The following is a 23400-nucleotide window of genomic DNA, read 5'->3' on the forward strand; positions in this document are numbered from 1 at the left end:
GGCAAAAGTTGGTGATATTTTTGTGAATGCATCTGGCAACAGCAGTAGGAAATGTTGTCGTCAGGGAAATTGACCTGAAATTGACCTGAAACTTGTTTGTTATCCTCTTCATACCTTCTAACAGAGGTGAAATAACATTTTTGACATTTTTATGAAATTCAGAGGTCATTGAAAGCTACGCAAACATTCCAAAAGAACAAGATGTATAGGATAACTCAATAAGATAATTATTATAGGAAAGTAAAGATGACATGACATCACAGACCCTCTACTAAATACTGCTTTCCTGGAGTAAGACATGGTTTAGCCAGCTAAGGTACAGGGTTATGTTCAATCAACCATACATCAAGTTAACCCTTTAACACATTTCATGTTCAGTCAAGGCATATATATGTTCAAAACACCTTTAGATTACAAACAAAACTACCTATCAATGATAATCTGTTTTCAAGTATTGTATTGATGTAAGTGTGACTATCAATTCAACATGGGGGTTGGAAAAATGCTGTCTGTGGTTTTTAGAAGTTGTGAAAGCAAATAAGACTAGTACTCTACCATCGTATCACTCTTTATACTGTAAAGGAGTAACAATGCTGATCTGTTATCAATAACATAACTTAAAATTTCCCAAACCCTCTTAGATAGCCATCACATGAAAATTTAACAAGTTGTGTAATACAAATCCCTAAATGATGAACAATTGCCCAATGCAGCTCCTACATGAGAATTCTGTAAGTGCTAATTCTTTTTGCTTTCCGCTACATGCAGAAGTTGTTTCTTTGTTCGATAAAGCATTATTTTCAAAGTTAGTTACTAAAATATTTAACGTGCCATCATAACCTTAAAGTGGGTTTGTTGTTGTCCCTTTGTTGTGTAATTACCACTTCTTTCTTTGTTTCATAAGCAGTTTGTCACAACAAGGGATATTAATAGTATTAACCACCCACACACAACAACAAAATCTGTTACCTCAAATGCTTCAAAGGCGTATCCAAAAGCATCAAACTGGCCCTTGGCAGACATTTGTCGAGGAAGGAAGGAGTTGGAAGAGAAAATGATGTCACCTTCACCACCAATACCATAACCAGTTGTTTCTGAAGAAGAAATCACAGTACATGAGTTGTAGTATTTTTGCTTTTTTAACACAAGATTTACAACTTTGGAAGATCAAAGAAATGGCGACTTGCATGAGCTTTGACCTCAACTTTATGATTCTTTAAGTTATCCAGACATCACTGGCTCAAGTTCCTGTCAAAGTTCTTTGCCTTTCCCAAATTATCTTAGTAATTTTCTTTGATCAAGACTTCAAACTAGGAAGATTATCAAGGAAGTGAATTCACCAAGAGAGAGAGAGAGTAGATTTGCAACATGATAATCAGGCAGTTATTTTTACGAAGCTTAAGCGAACACGAATGTGGGAGAGGTCCCCAAGTCAACAAAAACAGCTATAATCAAACTGAACAAGTTTGCAAACAACTGAATGCTTCGTTCTTACGTACCGAGTGATATCACAACCATTAGATATGCTCTAACATCACAGTTCAAGATAAATATATATTAACATCACCTGCCTGAGAATGTGCTGACTGCAGATTTTCAAACTACTTTGTCATTGCACATACGTTAATAGGGATCTACCTTAGTTCTCGCTACCACGTTCTTCTATTTTTTAAGAGAATTTTTACATTTATTTAGCATTATAGCAAAGAATGGGAATTGGCATGTTTTGTTAACTGAAATAATGATATCAACACTGAATCCAGCAAATACCTAATTATTACTATGTTATTACTAAGGAAAAAGTTATTATTTAGAATTTAATTCAATTAATAGCCTTGAAGAAACTGTTCTATTCTTAGACTCACCATTGTACCATGACCACTCAGCGTTGTGGGAAAACTTCATTGGATCGTCCAAGAACTTGGCAGTGATTGGATGGTCTTGTAGTACAGCCCTTTGTTCTGCTTTCAGAGGATCCTCACTAGCTTGGATGTTCTTCATGTGACTGACAATGTAGCTGCCGACTGAAATGTATTGACATGAATGGTCACATTGTTGAAGGAGAGCATTAGCGGATATGTGCTCGTATGCACATTATTACAATGGAAGTGAACCCAGAATGAGCAATTTACATATAGCTTTATCTCAGATATAAAACAGCCTAGGCTAATATTATCATTCTTAGGCTTTGCAATGGTGGTGTTTCACAATGTACTTTGGCAGATAAAACAGCCTAGGCTAATATTATCATTCTTAAGCTTTGCAATGGTGCTGAGTTGTTTCACAATGTACTTTGGCAGATGCCTGAAACCCCAGATTTCAATTTTCAGCTAGTGTGTGTCATTTGACAATATCTACGTCAAGGTTAATCAGACAGGTCTCAAACAATACAAATAACGCTGCCTTCTCTGCCAAGAGTCGGTCAAATTCAAGAAACATAGCAAAGTGAGTGGCTTTGATGTATGTGCTTGTTAGTTAACTCTTTTGAGTTTTAAGCATATTGAAACACCCCAAACAGTGTACAACAATGTGAATCACCATTTAAGGTAATAATTGTATATTCTATGTTTAAAAGTACATTACCGTAGATGACCAACTCCAGATTTAATCAAAACGGTGCAATCAGAAATGAATATAGTCGTGATGAAGCTTGTGATAGTGAGAACAAGTTTACCTTGGTTTGACATTTCCTCATCTAGCAGAGTAACAACCACATCCAAGACTTCTTGTCTTGGACAAGACATCAGAGCTTTGTAGGCTGAGATCCTCAGTTCGCTATCCTGGGAAGTCTTCATGAGTATGGCAATCATACCGTCCTGTGTGCAAGGGGAGATAAAAACATTAAAAACTTGGTTTTAATAAATGTCACAAAGTCAAACCTGACGTCTGTTTAAACTAGCAACTTTGAAAGTGGCTAGCTGTGCTTGCAATGTAACTTTTCTCACCAAGTCAAGACATGAGTACAAAAAACATACACTTTGCTTGTAATATGTTACAAGAAAGGCTACCAATAAACCTGCAAACCTGCAGGTCCCTTTGAACCTCATTTAACGTTGTCTTACCTGTTCCTGAGTCTCACAGGACATTTCCTTAATAGCTTGCAAGGCTGCTACTCTCAGAGCGATGTCGGTGGATTCAGACTCGTAGCACTTCCTTATAGACCGTCTGTAAATGCCAGCATTGCCAAGAGCATGGAGGGCAACTATCATTTTCCTCTACAGGTGGGAGAGGAAAAGAACACAACAGATTATTTTAAGAGATAGGCTCTTAAATTAAATGCTGTGCATTGTATTCAGGAACAACCGTACAGGGTTTAAACACTTCAAATATAACAGAATTTAATTCTAAGCAAGTGAAGTAAAAAAATTAAATAAATTATAAGCGAATGAAACACACAACACAGGAGTATCATTCATAAAGTATAAAAACCCATTCTAGGTTTTTGGCTGAAGCTAAAATTAAAACACCTACAAACCAATGTTAATTATTAATAAATTAATGGTACAAAGGTAGTGCTATTCATCAACTGAGAGTGACTACTTTGGGTTGCAAAATGTCTGCTAAAAGTTATTTATAGCATATTACACTTAAATAACAATTTGTGAAAACCTTATAGATATGACAAACAACAATACAGCCGTTTGGGTTCCAGAATCCTGTTAACTATGAAAATAGGTTGACTTGGTGTTAAGTGTGGACAAGTGGCCGCAGAAATAGCCTGAGATTTTGCAAATCCTACAAAATTACACATTTGTTATTTATTGTATTTTTTTTTCACAATTTATAATTATTAAGTCATTCCTTTTCACTATCTGAACCCAACATACCAAGTTAAAGAAGATTTCTTTGGCATATTGGTTGGAACTTTGGACTGTACTGAGCAGCATGCAAATGTTTATCTGTTGTATTGAACAACTCAAAAGTCACAACCGACTGTTAGCATGCTAGCAGCAAAGGAATGACTGTCTATTATGTTTTTTTTTTTTTTTTTCAATTCTTTTAATGACAAATTTCCAAACTTTGAAGAAGAAGAGGAGGCAGAGACGAACCTTCTCCTGCTTGTCACTGTATCTGCATCTCGAACCAAGTAAATCCTCAAAGAAATTTAAAGCCCCAGTGATTTCTGTCTCTTCTTTGCAATCCTTGTTGACGTGGTTACAGTAGTTCTTGATAATTGTGGTCACGGTGAAAAAGAGATTCTTGTTGATAGTTTCTTGGTCAGCTAACTCCTGTATTCATGAAAGCCAACAAAAAGAGGGGAAAGAAATTAAGAAAAATTAGAACATTTCACATCATTTTCTTTGTACGTCCAGCAGTATCGGAATGAATGTAGTAGTAATGCGACCAGCAGTATCTGGATGACTAGTATTAATACGTCCAGCGATACCGGGATGACTAGAATTAATATGTCCAGCGTTTTCTGGATGAATGTAGAATTAATACGCCCAGTGGTATTGGGATGAATGTAGCATTAATACGCCCAGCGGTATCTGGATGAACGTAGAATTAATATGTCCAGTGGTATCTGGATGAATGTAGAATTAATATGTCCAGCAGTATCGGGATGAATGTAGAATTAATACATCCAGCAGTATCAGAATGAATGTAGTATTAATACACCCAGTGGTATGTATTGTTTACAATGACAGTTACTAATTATTCCTAAATATATTCTGATCATGGATATTGTTTCTTTATTTTATCTTTATTATAATCCAATCACATGCTGCATAGTATGTTATCAGTATATGCCAAGCTAACCTGGACTTTCTAGAGCAGTGTTGGTTCTCATTCAGTTATAACCAAGAGACATCTATCAACCACTGGTTTTGTTTTATTCATAGAAACATTTTTTAATCTGTTGTTACTGGATAAAGAATATTTATGTCAACATAGACATTAATGCACAATGAAAAGTAAACAATTGCTTTCAACTTCTACCCAATGAACTTTATTAACACTGTCAATAGATTTATACCAACATATATAAGATACTCAAACAAAGTCCTTATTATCAATATTTAATTTTGTAAATGATAACTTCAACTAAATAGTGGATTGTTAAATGAAAAGTATACTTTTGAATTCATGTTACGTTGCTATCTTTCCCAACAGTGTCCAAGAAACTGTGTATAGATTTAAACGTGTGGAATGTTTCTTTTATTGGAAGCACAACAAATGCTTACATTTACAGTAAAACACATGATCAAAGTGTAAGTAGAATGAAAGTACACTGATCCATATCCCAGTTTCACAGCTTATTCTGTTGATGAGATACCAGAACATCAGATATGATGTATCTGGTCACAAACCATGTTTGTGTGTATCGGTAATAGATATTGATATATCGGATCGACTGTTGCTCTTCACAAAACACAATACTCTCTTGCAAAATATCAGAAACTTTGTCAGAAAATTCCATCCTATCCTTTGGAAGAGGAAACAGTCACCCCACTTGCCTGACATCCTCCCCTCTTCCCCCCTCCCCCCACCCAGCAAAGAAGTAGCTTTATAGGGACTGACCATCAACTGCAGACTGGATGGCCTCAATTGGCAAAGCTAAGGACTTGTGTTCCTGGAGTCACTGGTTCAAATCACTTTCTAGACAAATATTTCTTTGCCCTTTCCAAAATGAGATTTAAAATGGTTTTGAGGGTTTTCTTTGGTTAAGACATGAAGTGATAATTTGTGACATCATACACAGACTGCATCAAACGCCGCTTTTCTTTTTCCATTCAAGCTGATATGTTCATATAACTTTGGAAAAAAACTACTACCAATTGTAAGACAGGATGTTTCATGCTGCTTAGTGTCTGCTACACAAAGTTAAAGAGAAACTTGCAGAAACTCTAAAATTATCACGAAAAATTGTCCTTTTGCAGTTTCTTATGAATCAACAGGGCATCCATCATCACAAAATGACCTTGATTGACCTTTCATACATTTTTTAATTTTTACAAATCGTTCCTTATCAAAACCCACATCACCCCAATCCTTCATGGTATGACAAATGCACCTTTATTATGGCAAAACTTTGGCAAGTACAAGAACTTTGAACTTTCGGCACAATTATTTTCAGCCAGCAAGTTCACAAAAAAAAAAAATATGGAGCTGCAGAGTGAAAAGATTTCAAAATGCAACCTGCACTGATAAAATGTCATTTTTTTTAATCAGTTATTGAAGACACAACAACTCATTTTTTGGTTGGAAGTCATCTTTTTATAAAGGAATCATGATGAAAAATCTGACCATTAAATTGGTGACCATCTCTTTGGTAGGATGCTTGGCAAAGCTGAGTGAGGTGATCCAACGATTGATGACATCTTCATCTTCAACAGTGTTGTCCTGAATGAGGTTGACCATGATCTCTACACAGCCTGTGCTCTGGCAGTCCCTTAAAGCATCACCTAGAAGTTGCCTTTTGAAGAGGAAACAGAAAGCAACTTAATGGTGAGATAAGATTGCTTATTGCAACAGTCCGGTTGAAAGTGTCCAGAGTGTGTGTAAATAGGTATGGCAGTCTTCCACCTCATGTTAGGTTATTATGTTCTTAGAGAGAAAATCAAGGAACTGGAGTTAACGTTACTAAGTAACTTTTCTAACATTTTTTTCCTCTCAAGCCTTTACATCCATCACTTAAAACTGATGTGAAAGAAATACTGTCAAGTCTTATATGGACTTTCTGCTACATTTTGAATTAGTGCAAAATATTGAAATATGTAGTAAGTTATTACTTGACAAATGACACCATCATTGCCTAGATGCCTTTGACACAAATTCTTCAAAAACTCATGAAAACGATATCCTTGATAGACGTATGAAAACCTGAACTCATTTGAAGACTGAAGATTCTGAAGACCTAAGTACTTCAATTACAAAATAATGGGACCTTTACGTAGGTAACATTAATGACATTGATGTGTTGTTATGCAAAAATATTGCTTTCAAATGAAGAAATGAAAATTGGCAAACTAGGTTTTGTGAAGGAAGAAGTGTTACTATTGCATGTGCTTACATTTCTGAAACCAAAAAATTACAAATTTTATATATCCTCGCTGATTAGTCTATGTCCACAAGTTGGTATGAGAACCCCTCCCCCCACCTTTATCTACCAAACACTTTTTCTTTTCTTTTTTTTCAGTGTATATGGTACAGCCTTGGTAAAATTCTATAAGCAAGCCAAGAGCTCTTGCAGTTCATCTGCAATGATGTTGTTGCTATTAAAAGACAACCAAGACAATTTTGAATTACAACTTTCAATTTTTCAAATTTCTAACCTCTTTAATTTAATCCTTGCATTTAATTAGATCTAGGCACCAGTACGAATTAGAATCCTTAGCATCGAAGTTCTGTTTTACCGTGTGTGTAATTTGGCTTCGGAGGCAAACATTTAAGAATAGAACCCCTCCTTCACATGGCATATATATATATATATGCGAATGAATTATCAAACAATAGGTAAGATGATTGTGAAATTTATCTCAGGAAAAAAACTGAATTTCAACTCACTCCAGGCTACTTTGGTAGCCTTCACAAGAAGCGGATGCCAATACCCCAGCCAGAGTGTTAGCTTCTAGTCGGCGCATCTCATGGATGACTGACGTGTAGAGTTTGGCGGTTCCAGTGTCCACTCCATTTGTAAGGGACTCACATAGATCTGACACCAGTTGGTTGGCTCTGGTAGAGTCTGTCTTTCCCTCCTCCATGTGACTATGATGCTCATAAAGGATCGACTTCCTGTCTTCAATACGCTCCACTAGAAAACAGACAACAAAATATTTCATATTTTTCGTTGACGATGATAATTTATTCCATTTTCAATGTCAGAAGTTGACTAGTCAAGAACAAGTTCCAGCAATGTTGAACGTTCCCAATTTTAATTTTGAAATGTGTCCGATACTAACCAGCTTGAAATGGTCTTGACAACAGTTTATTGACAAAAGTGATCGCAATTGTTTGTCGAAACTGAACCAAAAATAATTCACTCATTTTGTGGTACTTATGTGACATATGGGTGAAAAAACACTTGAGTCTGTCCCACGAGATCCAGAAAGGAAGACAGTGAAATTTAAAACAAAAGGTAAAATTTGAAATATTTCGGACAAAAAGCAGTTTTCAATTAACTTCAGTGACTCTGGTGAGAAGTGGTGCATTTAAAGTAAGAGAGGAATCCAGACCTGTTATTTAAAGCCTGTGCTCAAGATAGAGCCCACTTACCTATATGATTAGAGGGTGCTTTAATGATCCTGTCAAAGGTCAACCTCTGAGAGACAGTGGAGATTGGTCCAGTGGGTGGGTCTGCAATAGGAAAGAGGATGTGCCTCTCACGACATTCAGAGAATGTCACGTAATCCCCATTGTGCTCTTGGCGACACTGCTGCTCGCTGGTGATGGCATTTGTGGAAGGCTGTTTATTAAGTAAGTTCAAAGAAAATATTATATTTTGCCCAAGAAAGTTTAACTGTTGTACTCTAAAGAAGTTAAACAACTTATGCAACCGTAATACTTTGCAGTACCATTGCCAACTAAAATGTGGTTATATTTATACATTACATATCCAGCAAGTTCTTTGTTATGACATGGCTTGGGTAAGAACAATGCAAAAGTTACCAGCTCAAACACCAAAATGCAGTTTATATATATGATATATGTTGACTTACTGCATAAGGTACCAGCTGAATGCCTGGGATGATAGCGTCCATATTGTAACGGCCCTCACATTTTGTGAAGTCCTTGTGCTTGGTCACCATTCCTTCTTCTTCCGAAAAGACATTAGTCGGACATTTCCCTGAGACAGTCGACTATACCGAAACAAAATATTGAAAACATTAGACATCACTCCACTGAGTTATCAAGAAGTGTACAGTAAAGGTAGTCAAGTTTTCAAATGTTACTTTATTTTTGAAGAAGTCAAATTAAACCCTTACATACACACATGAACTGATTGATGCGTCGGTTCAGGCGTACACTCGAGCACACACACACACATAATCATCATTGCAAAGATTCCTTAGGCCTCCAGTAAGGAATCAGAAAAGGTTATTTTCTTTAAACCAATCTAATCAGGGAACGATTTTATTTGTTCTTTCACATGAAATGTTTCACCTATCGTTTCCAAAAAAAAAACAAAGACAAAACGTGTTTGAAAATAAAGGCGAAGAGCTTATATTTAAGAAAACAGCTTTTACCACCATACTTTACCTCAATGATAGTCTCTGATTCAGATCTGATACTTGGCAATGTTAATTGGAGAGCTGACAAGACACCTCGTTTAAAGTTGGTCACCCAAACAGCCTCATCAGGAGAAGGACAGACTGAGGTGACCGTACCACGTTGCATTCCAAACCTGAGTCTGTTTCTTGTGAGGTGTTCCCTGAAGGACTCCTCATTTGGAGATGTAATGGTGTCACCATTCCCGTCTGTCTCTTGTACAGAGACATCTCGAAGCTACCATGCAAATAGAAGATAGTGTCTAGGGTTATAGGTACAGTAAATACATAATGGACTCTGTCAAATTTACAAGAACAGAGAGCAGTATAACATGTTTGGTAGTTTAGCGGTGTATGGGCAATATTCTTTTGTGCAGTATTAAATTGTTGCTATTGACAGACGTGTCAGGGACGTGATAGTCCCAGCTGCTTGTACTCTGTATTGTTATGCGTAGTATTAACACCGCTGCTCGTAGAGTTGTTACGATACAGTAAAGATGTCAGTGCATGTACACCTTTTTGGCCTCGGTTTTAGGTGACGTTAATATTTTGCTTCTAGGGTGCGTATATACTGTATAGCCAGTTTTCATATTACTTTTTTTCTTCTCTTTACAGTGTGTCAGAGGGTTCCAATTAATTCTTACCCACTGCCCTCTTGATTTTGAACAATTATCTCACTTAATTTCATATTTAAACACATGGTGCTACCAGACCAGAGTGAGACGCCCCCACATTTGAGAATGGCTGGTGAATCAAGATTGTTGAATCAAAGAGTATATTGCAAGTGTCAACAATTCACAATGATTTTGGTATACAAATTAGCTAGCCATTGACGGTGCACTCGGGTGGGTCTCTCTGTGTTTATGGGAATGTGACATGGGCAAGTAACAGTAAGTTCTAGTAATATCAGGTAATGCATAATTCCCAAGCATTCACAGTGCTACAACCTTGATCACCATTGAGTCAGGATCCTCCCCTATACGGAGGTGAAGATTGTGGGGTCCTGATCTGGAGTACGCAGGCATTTGACAATACAATCACACTGGCTGTATCAGATGCCACCTGTGCTCTCAAATGTGAGCAAAGTGTTTGGGGAACATTTCTACTTTACAATGGAAACAATGCAGTTTAAAAAGCCAAAAGAGCAAAAGATTTGACTAGGGTTTCCAGCACTTGGCTGATGCTTCAATTTAGCAAATTCCAACTCTCTACAATCAAAGCTAACAAGCTCAAAGCTTACTTTGGGGGGGTCCTGAATTTGTGACCACTGTTTGAATGATATCTTGGTGACTCATTTTCTTGTTTACCTTTCTTTCATTTTTTAAAAGTTGGCGTGAGGGGGGTTGGGTGGAGGGGGTGGGATAGGGATTGACTTAAACTATGTAGTAATAGCAAATACTGGTCAGTTTCTGTTTTCAGTTTTAAAAGAACTTTGATGACATATTCTGGATCAATTACAGTAGGTTAACTGATTTCATTTTCTTACCTCTAAAACAATTTCACAAGTCCCTAATACTTCTAATCTTGCCTCACAATTTACTGTTAACTTTGAAGACCCGTATTCCTCCTGCTGAATAGATGAATCTGTTTCGGTGCTATATGAATATACATAGGTACGACCTTCGTCGAAGCCACTGGGTGCTGTGAAAGGAGTAGAAAAAGAAACATTATTTTCAGAATTCAAACGAGTTCCAAACTTTTTGTTCCCAACCAGCCTTTAACAGTAGCAGATTATAATGTGTAGGAACCATGTTAAAGGCTGAGGGAGCTGCAGCTAGCTTTAGCTAAGCTGGGTAGGAGTTAATCTCTTGTGCTCTGCAGTTTCATTCAATAGACCCTGCTGGTCTGCAGAGACAATCCCTACTGTTTCATATTGATTCATCCTCAGCTGAGCAGGATCTAGCTCTCCTCTTTTTGACACGGTGCCTTTGTCACTGTGATTGTAAAGTACTGTTAAGTTACAGAAAGTACAGTAACGGTAAGACACAGGTTATTTTCTTCATTTTTTCTGGGTCAGATTTGACGAATAAACAATTTTAGCGATCAATCACCAATGCATTGCATATTTATGATCTCAACTTCCGACAAGTGTTAACTGTGTGAAGCAATGGTTAACTTTGTTCGCATAACCTCAAGTGATGTACTTTTAATAACATCTAGGTCACAATTCTCAAGTGCCTATGTGGCAAGGCATTATCTGAAAAGATAACCTTCACTTTTGCAGTACTGCAATTGCTGTCAAGGTATGGAAAGCCAAAGGGGTCAATAATATACAGTACTATGATGATGTAAGAGTACATGAGGACTAATGGTACGTTGGAGATGTAAGATATACCATAAAATGATGATGTATAAACATATGATGATGATCATGATGTCAACCCTTTTGGCGTTACATATGAAGAGACTTAACAGTATACAGTATGTATACACTTGAAGTGTTCAAAACCCAAATAGCCAAATTAAACTTAAATATTAGTAACTGTGTTTGAATTCTGACCAAGTCTAATACTGCTGCCTGCACATGATACCAAATACCACTGCCAGTCCTCATTTCAATTCAATTATTGACTTACTGTAACAAACAAATGAAAGAAAGGGAAAAAAATATATTATTACGTAATTGGCTTTCTCATTTTCTAGCATATATCTGACTGTACTGGTCTTCTAGCATATATTTGGAGGTTATGTACTTTCTCACTAAAGGTTTTGTTTCATAATGACAATGACCAATTCACAACTGTGGTACAGGAAAACGAAATCTACCATATCCTCTAAACTAACCAATCAAGCATTCCATGATTTCCTGTATTAGCCACTGTACAAAGTCAAACCCACCGTGTTTACGAGATTCTCTCTCTATCTAGAAAACTTGAAATACCAAAACACTAATAAAAAACAGGAAAAAGACATCCATGGTTTAACCCTGGAACATGCATGTTTGGTTTCGTTGTACACAATAGTCAGACTTGAACCTGCTGACTTGCTAATTGAGAACCCTGGACAAATTTGTTTTACATTTTTGAAACAATTGTAAAAATCAAGTTAAGTCTGCTAGATTTTTACAGTTGTACAAGGGGGGGGGACATTGTTTTTGGGGTCAAACATCAACAAACCTATTTGGTCAGCCACTAGCTCTCAAGTTAATTTACCTACCAATGCCTCAATAGATATCATGCAACAGGTAAACTTAATTAAACCCTTTTATTTTAAAAGAATTCATAAATAGAATATGGGCTGTATTACAGTACACTATGACACAATCATCTTCAAATATTTAACATAAACTCACATGATAACATTCACTAATGTGGTCAGCCACCAGCTCTCAAGTTAATTACCTACTTACAGTATGCTGGTTGCTAATATATATCATACAAAATTAGGTTAACTAATTAAACCTTCTTATTTTAAAAGAATTCATAAATAGAATATTGGCTGTATCACAGTACACTTTGACACAATGACCTTCAAATATTTGACATAAACCCACATGATAACATTCACTAATGTGGACAGCCACCAGCTCTCAAGTTAATTAAATTAGGTTAACTAATTAAACCTTCTTATTCTAAAAATATTCATAAATAGAATATGGGCTGTATTACAGTACACTATGACACAATGACCTTCAAATATTTAACATAAACCCACATGATAACATTCACTGTGGTCAGCCACCAGCTCTCAAGTTAATTACCTACCAATGCTGGTTGCTAATAAAAATTATACAAAATTAGGTTAACTAATTAAACCTTCTTAGTCTAAAAGAATTCATAAATAGAATATTGGCTGTATTACGGTACACTATGACACAATGATCTTCAAATATTTTTACATAAACCCACATTTATAATATTCACTATTTTCAGAGGAACAAGTTGTCTTTATCAGTCTTTGCTATGACAGAGCGTTTGTAAATCTAAGAATAATTGGTTTACTACAGTAATTAGCCTAACACTGATCACAACAACAATTATATCAGCCAATATTGCTAGCATTCACAGTAAGCAAACTGAGGCAATATACTGTACAGTGTACACTGTGATGTATAGTAGTATTGTGATTTGTGAGTTCTAATAAACGGATGCACCCTCCATGCTCTTTGAAACTGTACACAACAGAGTCGCTCGTGTCATTTATATGGTGTCAGAAGTGGGATTCGACCCCATGCCTTCATATGCAGATAAGAAGTTCCATTTTGTGCATGTTTGAAATCTGAGAGATTGGATGCAGTATGATAGTACCATGAGTTCTAATAAACGGTTTCACCTTCCATACTGTTTGAAACTGCTCGTCTCATTTAATTACATACAGTACGGCTACAGTACTACAGGGTCTACCACAGAGTAGCTACAGAGTGTACATCTGCTTTATGAATGTCACTTTTTAAGTCCTCCATGGGTCAACCAGTGAACTCCGGTTGAAGTGTTAATGTTCACGACTTGTTTTTTTTACTTAAGTAACAGCCTAACAGGGATATACTGTATTTCTCTTGAGGTGCCAGATACCTGTTTTGTCACTTTACTCAACAAGCACTGCAAGATGAATTATTGATAACAATGTTGGAACATCAAGAAAGGCCCTCTTGATGGACAGAATCAGTCTGCTATCTTTCTGTTCGTTTAAATCCTTGTGGGAATGTGTGAGATGTGTTTTTAGGCGCAAATTTTCTTTTTAAGTTAAACCCTACAGTTCATGAGCCTATAGAGTACATATGACACATCAAGATTCTTACAATTTTATAGACAAAGATTGCCACCAGTTAGCTAGCATAGACTAGGTGAGTTACACATTAACAAAGTCTTGGCAATTTTTAATAACTATCGACTTTAAGGGACGTCTCAACATATCTTCCAATTGGTGAAAATGTTTTAACTACTAACCAGAGAGATAACACTCTCCAGCTGTTTCTTGCCATGTGAAGGTTCAAATTGACTACCATGAACTTCTGTAGACCCCTACCTATGGAACCATTACATCAATTTATCTTTAACAACCAACATTGTCTGGCTGTTTGAGGTTCAACTTTTTATCTTCCAGTTTGATCCCAAAAGACATTTAATTTCCATCAAAACAATTTTATTTCTTTTCTTATCTTTGTCTATGATAGGGAAACCACATCTCTAGTTACATTACAATATCTATTTTACACTTGTCTATGAGGTTAAAATCGAATGGCCTTTGACCCACCAAACTCAATTTGTTCACATTGTAAGCAAAATTTATCTTACATAGTCTACAGAGTGTTCTTAAGAGTTCAAGATTTACACATCCTGACCTCTTCTGACCTCAAATGAACAGGGCTTTGTACTGCATGGGAAAGACATCAATTGGTATTGTACATTCTTTTCATTTAAAACAAACTATTTACAAGCTATGCTAGCTTCACATAGTAGACACATACATTAACATACACAAGTTCAAACAGACACACACAGACAGACTCAACTGGAACACTGCATACCATATTATTGCCATATAGATATATATACAAAAACACAAAATGACAAATTTTGTTACCTTATCAAGCTAAATTTGAGAAATGCTTAGGCAATTTTAAGTTACTGTCAACAACCAATGAGAAAAGCTTATTCAGCTGAAATTGAATTTCATAGGGCAGCAGCTCTACCCAATCATATTTATAAGATATATCAAGAATGATAAGAAACAATAGCTCATGTCCTATCAATTGTAGATTAGGAGTTTGTAATTAGCCACTCCATTGACAAAGGTTACACTAAATTGTAGGTCAAGAAAATAGTTAAAAACGTAAAAAGATGACTTCATCCATTGTGTCTGAATTGTATTAGTAAATCAACTTAACGATTAACTTCATAGTTGAAATATTTCAAGTAACAATTTGTTATCTCTTTAAACAATAGTTGAGCACCAAAGGTTGGAAGAGTTTGGTATAAATTACTCTGTAATTGTATGGGTAATGAGTTCAAGTTCCACCTTACTGAAGTAACCTTTGTTTAAAAAGTAGTTTATAAGATAGAGAGCTGTTTGAAAACTGTATCCAACCTAAGCAAACTACCCTTTGGACATTTCAGTAGCTTACGCTAGGAAACTACTAAGGTAATGTTGGTGTGCAGTATCACTGGTTGCATGAACAATGACTTGAATTGATACAAACCTGTCAACTGACAGCCTTGGCAGGTTCAACGTTTTAACATGAATGCCCTTACCCATACTACAGTTGATAACTTCTTAGTTATACATACTATACTATGTACTAGTGTTTACACAGGTCCAAAAATCGGGAACCGGGTACCCGAGAGCCCTTACCCGTCGGGTATCCGGGTACCCGGAAAAATTTGTTTACCCTCGTGTATCACGATTTTCAAGAAATGATATATTGGATGCTATTATAAATGAATCATATTCTCTACTGACAATGTTTTCATGTTCAAAAACGTAGGTGTAAGATAAGGTGTAAGACCTTCCTCAATAATTTCTATTTGCTATTGTTTCTTTCATTAACTTGTTAATAACTTCATATAATTAACATTACTACTAACATCGCTGCCGCCACACTTATGCATGCTCTTCACGTCTACTGATCACACCATATAAATATCCAATTTAGCTCTGACTTAAACAGTTGTTACTACTACTATCTATTATGCAGGCCCAGGGTTCGCAATAGCCGCGAGATTGCACGATTCGCGCAATTTGATCGCATTTGGAATAAACGATAAGTAAACAGCCACTTGCGATTATTATTTTTTAGTTATCCCGTCTATAATCCGTAAACATCTCATAAAATTCCTTGTCAGCCTTTCCTTCCCTGAAATAAACGAATGAATAATAATAATTTCTTCCACATGGTAGCCTAACACCACACTAAGTCAATGAGAAATCTAGCTAGGCCTAACCATCTGTTTATTCGCTGAAATTGTGACGCAGTTATAAGATATCCATGGATATTTTCATTATTGCTATTACGTTCGACCACATGGTTGCCTAACACCACACTAAGTCAATGAGGGAAATCTAGCCTATACCGCTGAAATTGTGACGCAGTTATAAGATATCCACGGAATACTTTCGTTATTGCTGTTATCTTCGACCACAATCATGGTAGCCTAACACCACACTAAATCAATGGGAAATCTGCCTAACCATCGGTTTGCAAAAAAAAAATTACACGTTGCGTAGGATTCTGGAAAAAAATTAAGAACCGGGTAGTATCGCGTCGGGCAGTTACCTTTGTTATTGCTGTTTCTTCGACCACATGGTAGCCTAACAACACACTAAATCAATGGGAAATCTGCCAACCGTCGCATTTGCCAATTTTTTTTTCAATCACACTTTGCGTAGGATTCGGGTAATAAATTAGGAACCGGGTAGTATCGCGTCGGGCGGGTACCCGGATAACCCGTGCAAACACTACTATGTACAGTAGGCTAGGCTTTATGTTGTACTGCTGACATATACAAGAATGGAAAAAACTGAAGAATGGAGTTGGATTTTCATAGGTAGAGTATTACTGCATATAAAGAAAGGCTACATTAAGTTCCAGGAATTACATGTATTGTATTATTTCAGCCACATATGCCATGCATGAATATGATGGTCACCTATTTCTGTACAATATTAAAATCTTTGAAAATTATTCAATTGGCATCATAGCCAGCAGAGCCACTAAGGAGATGCCAATTTGACTAAAAAGTATTTCATAAAAAGCTTCTATCCAAAATGAAAATAAGCTAGCCTAGGCTACTTAGCCCATTTGTCATGTCATTCTCTTAAGCAAGAGCAGTGTTCACAGATGGAAACCAGAGAATCTGTAAAGTCACTGTTTTGAAAGGGGTAGTTCGCAAGTTGCATGAGTGGCATTCTGCAGTTAGACCTACAGAAAAAAGTAAAACTACTAGTACTAGTGTTATCCTTCAGTGGGCCTATCATTGATCTTAGGCCTAGCCTACTTTAAATCTGTCTTAAAATTTAAGTCAATGCTTTCCAAACAGTAAACAAGAAACTGCTGGGCTAATGTAGGCGTATGGACCAACAGTTGAGTTAGGCTAGCTTCGCTTCTTTTTTTTCAGATACAGTATAGCCTGACTTGTTAGGCCGAGACGAAGTCAGACTAAGGCTAAGAGTAAGACTAAGAGGATATGTTAAGGTTGGCCTAGCTAGTCTACAGTAGCCCATGTTATTGTTATGTTAACCTAGCAAACAGTGTAAGTCGGTGTAACGTTAGGCCTTAGCCTACAGTACAGTAGACTATGTCCTTTGGCCGCCATATTCGTTACGGCAGGGCCTTGGGTTAATTACTTAGACTTTGGAGTAGTGTGTAACCATTCTGCTTCAAATTATTCTTTCCGTATTACCGAATTTCTTGACTCCATGCTTTGAAATATTTTACAAACACGAACGGTAGAAATATCAGCATCTCTCGTTTCATGTACCCTCCGTGAGTCCGTGCACCAATGTTTCACATTTGCTAAGTACGTGTATGATATGCTGTTTCAAGATTGGCGCTTGGAAAAAGTGAGCAGACGACACGCCAGTGCAGTATACTGTAAACAATTCACAGAAATTATAGACATTTTAGTGGCGTAATTCCTCCGTTCGCATGGCAAGCCGTTTGAACATTCACCTGTTCCACTTTAAAGTATGTACAGTTGATTCCACCCAAATAGAATACATTTTAGCTTCGGTTAAATCAAAGTTATTATTGTGAAGTGGAAGGACTTCACATAAGCTTAGTTTGTTAGTGTTTGACTTGAGTGGAATTAATAGCGAGGTAGAAGTTGAAAGGCATAAAACGGCGACGACCCGTCATCACTGAGTGGGAAACATTAGCAGAAGAGCAATTTTAAAAGAGAATGGAAGTTCTTTTAAATTCTTCGAATTTTTTCTTCTTTTACCATTTTGTTGGGGAGGCAAGGAAGTATGGGGAAGTGGAAAGGGTGAGTATAATTCGTAGGGGAACGGAAATATGAGAAAATATTGTCAGAGGCCCTTCCGGTCGGTTTGATGTAAGCCTTCAACTTCAAATCTATACTGTAAGCATAAGTTTAACGCCAAAAACTTCGCACTTACCTATACACTTAGTATCACACTGTCCGGACAGAGGTGCTGTGAACAAAGAAAAAAGAAGTTTGGAATTACTTTAAGGCAAAGTTGACGGTTGCGTTAATAACAATTGTGTCAAACCACCATGCATGAATGAGAGAATGGAGAGAGGTGTTTTCCTTGGATGTCAGGAAGGAATCAACAATAATCAACTATATTTTGCGGTAGAGAAAAGCATTTCAGTGTTTCAGCGCTTAATGTTATGACGTAGAATTATTGGTTTTCAACTTGTCATCAAACACTTTCTTGCCATTCACTGTCTCTACGTCTTTTGCGGGGCAGGTAAGTGTAAGGGGGTAACAATCTACACAAAATCCTTCCCGTAACCTCTTTCTACATAATTAATTCATGCGCCACCTCCACAGCTATATATTACTGTCCCTTTTGGCGTCCCATATCCAATGAAATTATATGAATACACCGGATTAAATAATATATGTATACACCACCGCCCAAAAGAAGTATATGCAGTTTTGCGATAGTTCATACAGCTATACCGTAGGTTGCACACCGGTATCGATAAATAAAGGTAAATAGCTGCAACCTGATATATGTGCATGAAAGCATGCCCTCCTGCAAGGAACCTTACTTCACCGTTTCATTCTGGAGTTAACCTCATATTGTTTACAAGGTTTTGTTCTGTTTCAAATCATTGTGATGTAGCGGTTAAAAGGTCTAGTGTGTCGCCAGGCAACGGACGTAAAATGATGATTTATAAGCGCTTTGATAGTGCGCCAGAAACAGGCAGCATATGTGATTTTCCACGAACTGTCGTCTACTGTGGAAATGCACGCAGCTGTGTCCATTAAAATAATGAATGTCCGGAACAGCATTTGATCACTTATTTTGCGAAAAGTCAGAGTCTCGACAGTCACTACGAAATTATGACGTAGCCTATATTGACCTAGATAAGACTTAAAGTAATCCTGGTTTATGAGACGCATATCAACTTATGAAACATCAGTGTAATTTACCATATAGCCTATATGGAAGTTTAACGGTTACCTCATGTCTACACGCGCAAAGAACACTGATATTAAGGGAGAACACTGCAGTTCCTACGCAGGCTTGGCAAAAGTGGGTAGGCCTACAGCCTAGAGACCTGGGTCAAATAGGTGAAATGTGGAGGGGCCTTGAAAAATATGGAATGCAGAACAGTGTATTGACATATTCATGTGCTAACGTTAAAAAAGAAGGAGCCAAAAAGACCTGGCCCTCGACGCCTTCGTTCAACTCATAGCGGCGGGGCTATGCGATACGCAAGTGAAATGGGCGGGTGCATGGAGATCTTTCTGCTGAATCCTCAAATCTTCAGCACATATATGCTTGAAATAGCTTTCTGATCCGCACATGGGCGAACATATTTCAAAGGATGACTTTAATCTTGATAATGTCGTATAGTCCAAAAACATTTTTATATTTGAGGTCATAATATTCTTATGTTTATCAGTAATGGAATTTTGTTGTTTCATTTGAGGAATTGACCCAACAATTGTCTGTGCATTAGACTAAGTTCTCCAGCCGCTTAAATTGACGAGCCTTAAACGTTAAAAGCGTCATCTTTCACAAATATGAAAGTGGTTTTCAAATATGAGTTGGACTGGTCGCAGTTGTTTGTTAATGTCTATAACATATATCAAAATGCATTTGGGCCTGAGAATTTGTCCTTTGAATCTCCCCACCTCACCCCCCCCCCCCCACACACACACACCCCTTGCACAACCACCGATGGTAAACCGTAGGTATTTAAATGGTGTAGGTTTATTAAGATATATATATATGCACCTTTAAAACATCCATCATCATTTCGCCAAACTATTTTAGGTCATGTTTTGATTCATCTTCTGGATGTCTGCCACCCCCCCCCCCCAACAAATAAGCCCCTGAAATTGTTGAATGTTTCCAACCACTCAGTGTGTATATATTTCACGTGCCCTTTAACTTCTCCGGGAAACCGCCTTAAATGGTATGCTTACTCATTTCACATTTCATATTTTTATTTCCTGTCCATATATTTTAAACAATTGTTGACCTTGTGGTTGATTTTACGAAAGAGAACCACAGCAATCCAATTGTTCATATAGCTTATATGCAAATATATTATCATTTAAACGTATTAAGATTTGAAAACCATTAGTATACAAATCTTTCTAATAAGATATAGATATATGGATATGAAATGCTTGAAGTGAAATCAACACGACCGGACGCGTGTATGATACTGTGAATGCATGAATGGCTTGCCATAATTATTTCAGTATGAATAACACAGGCATAATACAGCATAGATACTATATAGAACAATAAAGATATCATGGGAAGCCTCTGCGGGAGCAAGTTGGCTCGGCGCATCTGGTTGTTCACATGCCGCACCGGTTGAGCAGCAAAAGAATAACAGAACTTTTACCATATGTGATATATAACTGTTCAATATGCTAAGCCGAAGAAATCTTTACTTTTCAAACTTCGTCAATGTATTGTGTTCCTTCAAGAGCCTCATTAGAATAATTAAGAGAGTGCGTAGTATTTTTCTCTTTTTCGGTCATAGCTGTTTCGGCCAGCTTAAATGAGACTTTATCTTAAAAGCTTCATATCATAAACGGCTGCCTCCATTGGTCTCAACTGAAATGACCGCGATGACATTTATATATAACTAAATGTATTGACTTTCATTGACACCAAATGACCTTACACTCCCCCCCCCCCCCCCACAAAAAAAAAGCGAGATGGACGTGGAACCCACAAAGGTGGATTCATATCTACATAACAAGCATGTTGTTCTTTCCAAGATTTGCTTTTGAAATTGTCGTGTATACAAAATTTTCATATAGACAGATCTTTGTTGACCTCTGTTGACCTGAAATGACATTGGAACTTCACATTGGGATTCCTAGGTTTCTTGCGCTCATTAAGGTAGATCTACAAGTATGAAGTTTGTCAAACCTTACGGTTCGAGTTACAATGTTAACAAGGTTTTCCGGTTTGACCTCTCAGTTTACCTCAATTGATCTTTGACATCCATATAAGAATGAATTAGAAGCCGATTCACACAGAGATATACATTAACTACTGTAAATCTTAAAAATTTTGTACCACAGTAAATACTGGATTGTGCTAACAAATCTGATAAATCGGTATAGTGCTATTAGGTTTACAGTAAGAACTGAGGATATATGTAATCCCAAGAAATCCCAACAGCTGCATGGATTTGTTGGAATTACACATATCCGCAGTCCTTACTGTAATCCTAATAGCACATACTAACGATTTATAGCAAGATCCAGTTTTTAATTTGGTGCAAAACTTTTAAGATTTACAGTTTAACTGTGTTCTCTGTGTGTATCGAGTGGAATTAACGATTGGCCTCTTGCGCGCACTTTAAAGTAAAGAAACCGGTGTACGAAGTAAGCCGTAACATAGCAAGTCACTTTTTGAGGTATCATGGTTACAAGCCGACTACGCCGAGACGTCGCAATCACACGCACGCACGCGCACACACGAATACTCAAACAAGGTTGTCAAGCATCGCATTGTCGCCAAGAAAACGAACGGGAAAAAGTTTGTCAAAGTATTAACTTCTTGGAGGTGGTGACTCAGTACAAATTATCAACCGACTCGGGGTGAAAATACTAAATCGCAGTTGAGCATGGGTGACCAAGGCTTCCAAGTATATCATGGGACAATGCAAATGACTTCAAAAACAACTTCAAAGAACAAAGATATAAGAACAATAATTGGTGAGCGCTGAAAGATTGGGCTTGATCAAAATCTATACCACCCCTTTCTCCTACACCTCCATCCTCTATCACAACTGCAGTAGAAAACCTAACCTGGTTCCATGCATGTAGTATAAGCACCACCTCGATGTTTGTGTTAAAAGTACAACTTCTGTTTCACGTTGAGTGGCTTCAATCTTCAAAATATGCTACATGTTTCATAAGAGATACTAAAAGAACGGAAATCTTCCTTTTCATCCAGTTCATTTGCAATTTTCGATTTTCAACTTCCTCATAAGTGGTCACTCTATTTCGACTGTTTGGTCAGTTTCCCAGCGTACGTGAACTGTTCGACTCCCCCACCCCCCCCCCTCCCCTCCCTTCCCTTCCCTTTAATTTTGAGGTACCTCGGGAAGCTCTCTCTCTCTCTCAAATCTATGATGAGTCTATCTAGCAATATTACCAGCTTGTTATAGAAGTCAAGGTGAACGCAATAAATTCATTTGCAATCTAAATAGTCAATTGCCTTCGTTAGTAACAATTTCAACCAAATCGAGTCTTGGCTATAGTCAAATCAATGAAGCATGTCCTGGTAGGAAAACCAAAAAAAAACTTAAGTATGAAATTTAAAATATTTTCGTACCTGCAATAGCGCCGGTTAGGCACCCTAGAAGCACTATTCCCCGTACATCCATTTTGGACTCCGCTTCTCAGCAGTTTGTTCGGTGCGGCAAAAACTCTATTGTTTTTTTTCACCCAAAATTGATCCGAAGCCTGCAAACTCGTAGCCCAAATTGACACAGCTTTGAAGTTAAGGATTTGTTGTCTGCCCTCTTTGGGACACAGTGTACCTACCTGTTGAGCTCTACACCAATCACATTGCTTCGATATTATTGACTATGGTAATGAACGCAATAAGTGTAATTCAGGGAACCAGGGGAGTGAGTTGAGCTGCGTGCGAGCGGTTGGTAACAGCTGTTACCTAAAAAGTTTTACTCCCCCGTCTTGTTGAGCGCACTGGAATTGGTATTCTATGCAAAACTAGCGTTCACCGAAGCGAACGAAATCCGTTAGGCAAGGACTCGGAACACGTCCTATTCGAATGAACAGCTTTGTGTTAGAAGAAAAGAAGGCTTAACTGTAAGACAACAACAAGTTGTTGCTGTGTAACTATATGCAAAAGAAGAGATTTTCTGATACAGATCTAGAAAACTAGGCTCGACAATATGCCAGTTGTATAGGTAACAAATTGACCGTAATTTTAACCTGGGTAAGAACTATTGTCAATAATTTAGGGGATCTTATTGTCATGGACGTTTTTATACAGGTTATAGTAAGTAGTGATGAATTTAAAACTGTAGGGGCGTGCTGTATGCGGGGGAGGGGTG

The 23400-nt window shown here is 37.2% G+C and overlaps 1 protein-coding gene across 1 annotated transcript in view; it reads right to left on the reverse strand.

The window, feature by feature from the left end:
- LOC139973485 (uncharacterized) overlaps positions 1–22826 on the reverse strand; it is a 60955-nt gene extending 38129 nt beyond the window's left edge. The window contains exons 1-13 of the mRNA XM_071980214.1: positions 22656–22826; positions 18264–18299; positions 10696–10850; positions 9202–9447; positions 8661–8801; positions 8218–8407; positions 7510–7756; positions 6250–6418; positions 4050–4229; positions 3063–3215; positions 2675–2816; positions 1866–2024; positions 970–1094 (exon numbers count right to left, since the gene is read on the reverse strand). Coding sequence (XP_071836315.1) covers positions 970–1094; positions 1866–2024; positions 2675–2816; positions 3063–3215; positions 4050–4229; positions 6250–6418; positions 7510–7756; positions 8218–8407; positions 8661–8801; positions 9202–9447; positions 10696–10850; positions 18264–18299; positions 22656–22707 — 1995 coding nt within the window. The 5' untranslated portion in view covers positions 22708–22826. The remainder of the gene's footprint in view (positions 1–969; positions 1095–1865; positions 2025–2674; positions 2817–3062; positions 3216–4049; positions 4230–6249; positions 6419–7509; positions 7757–8217; positions 8408–8660; positions 8802–9201; positions 9448–10695; positions 10851–18263; positions 18300–22655) is intronic.
- Positions 22827–23400: the final 574 nt, after the last annotated feature.

Source organism: Apostichopus japonicus, chromosome 2 (assembly GCF_037975245.1).
Source record: "Apostichopus japonicus isolate 1M-3 chromosome 2, ASM3797524v1, whole genome shotgun sequence".
In the NCBI taxonomy this organism is placed as follows: domain Eukaryota; kingdom Metazoa; phylum Echinodermata; class Holothuroidea; order Aspidochirotida; family Stichopodidae; genus Apostichopus; species Apostichopus japonicus.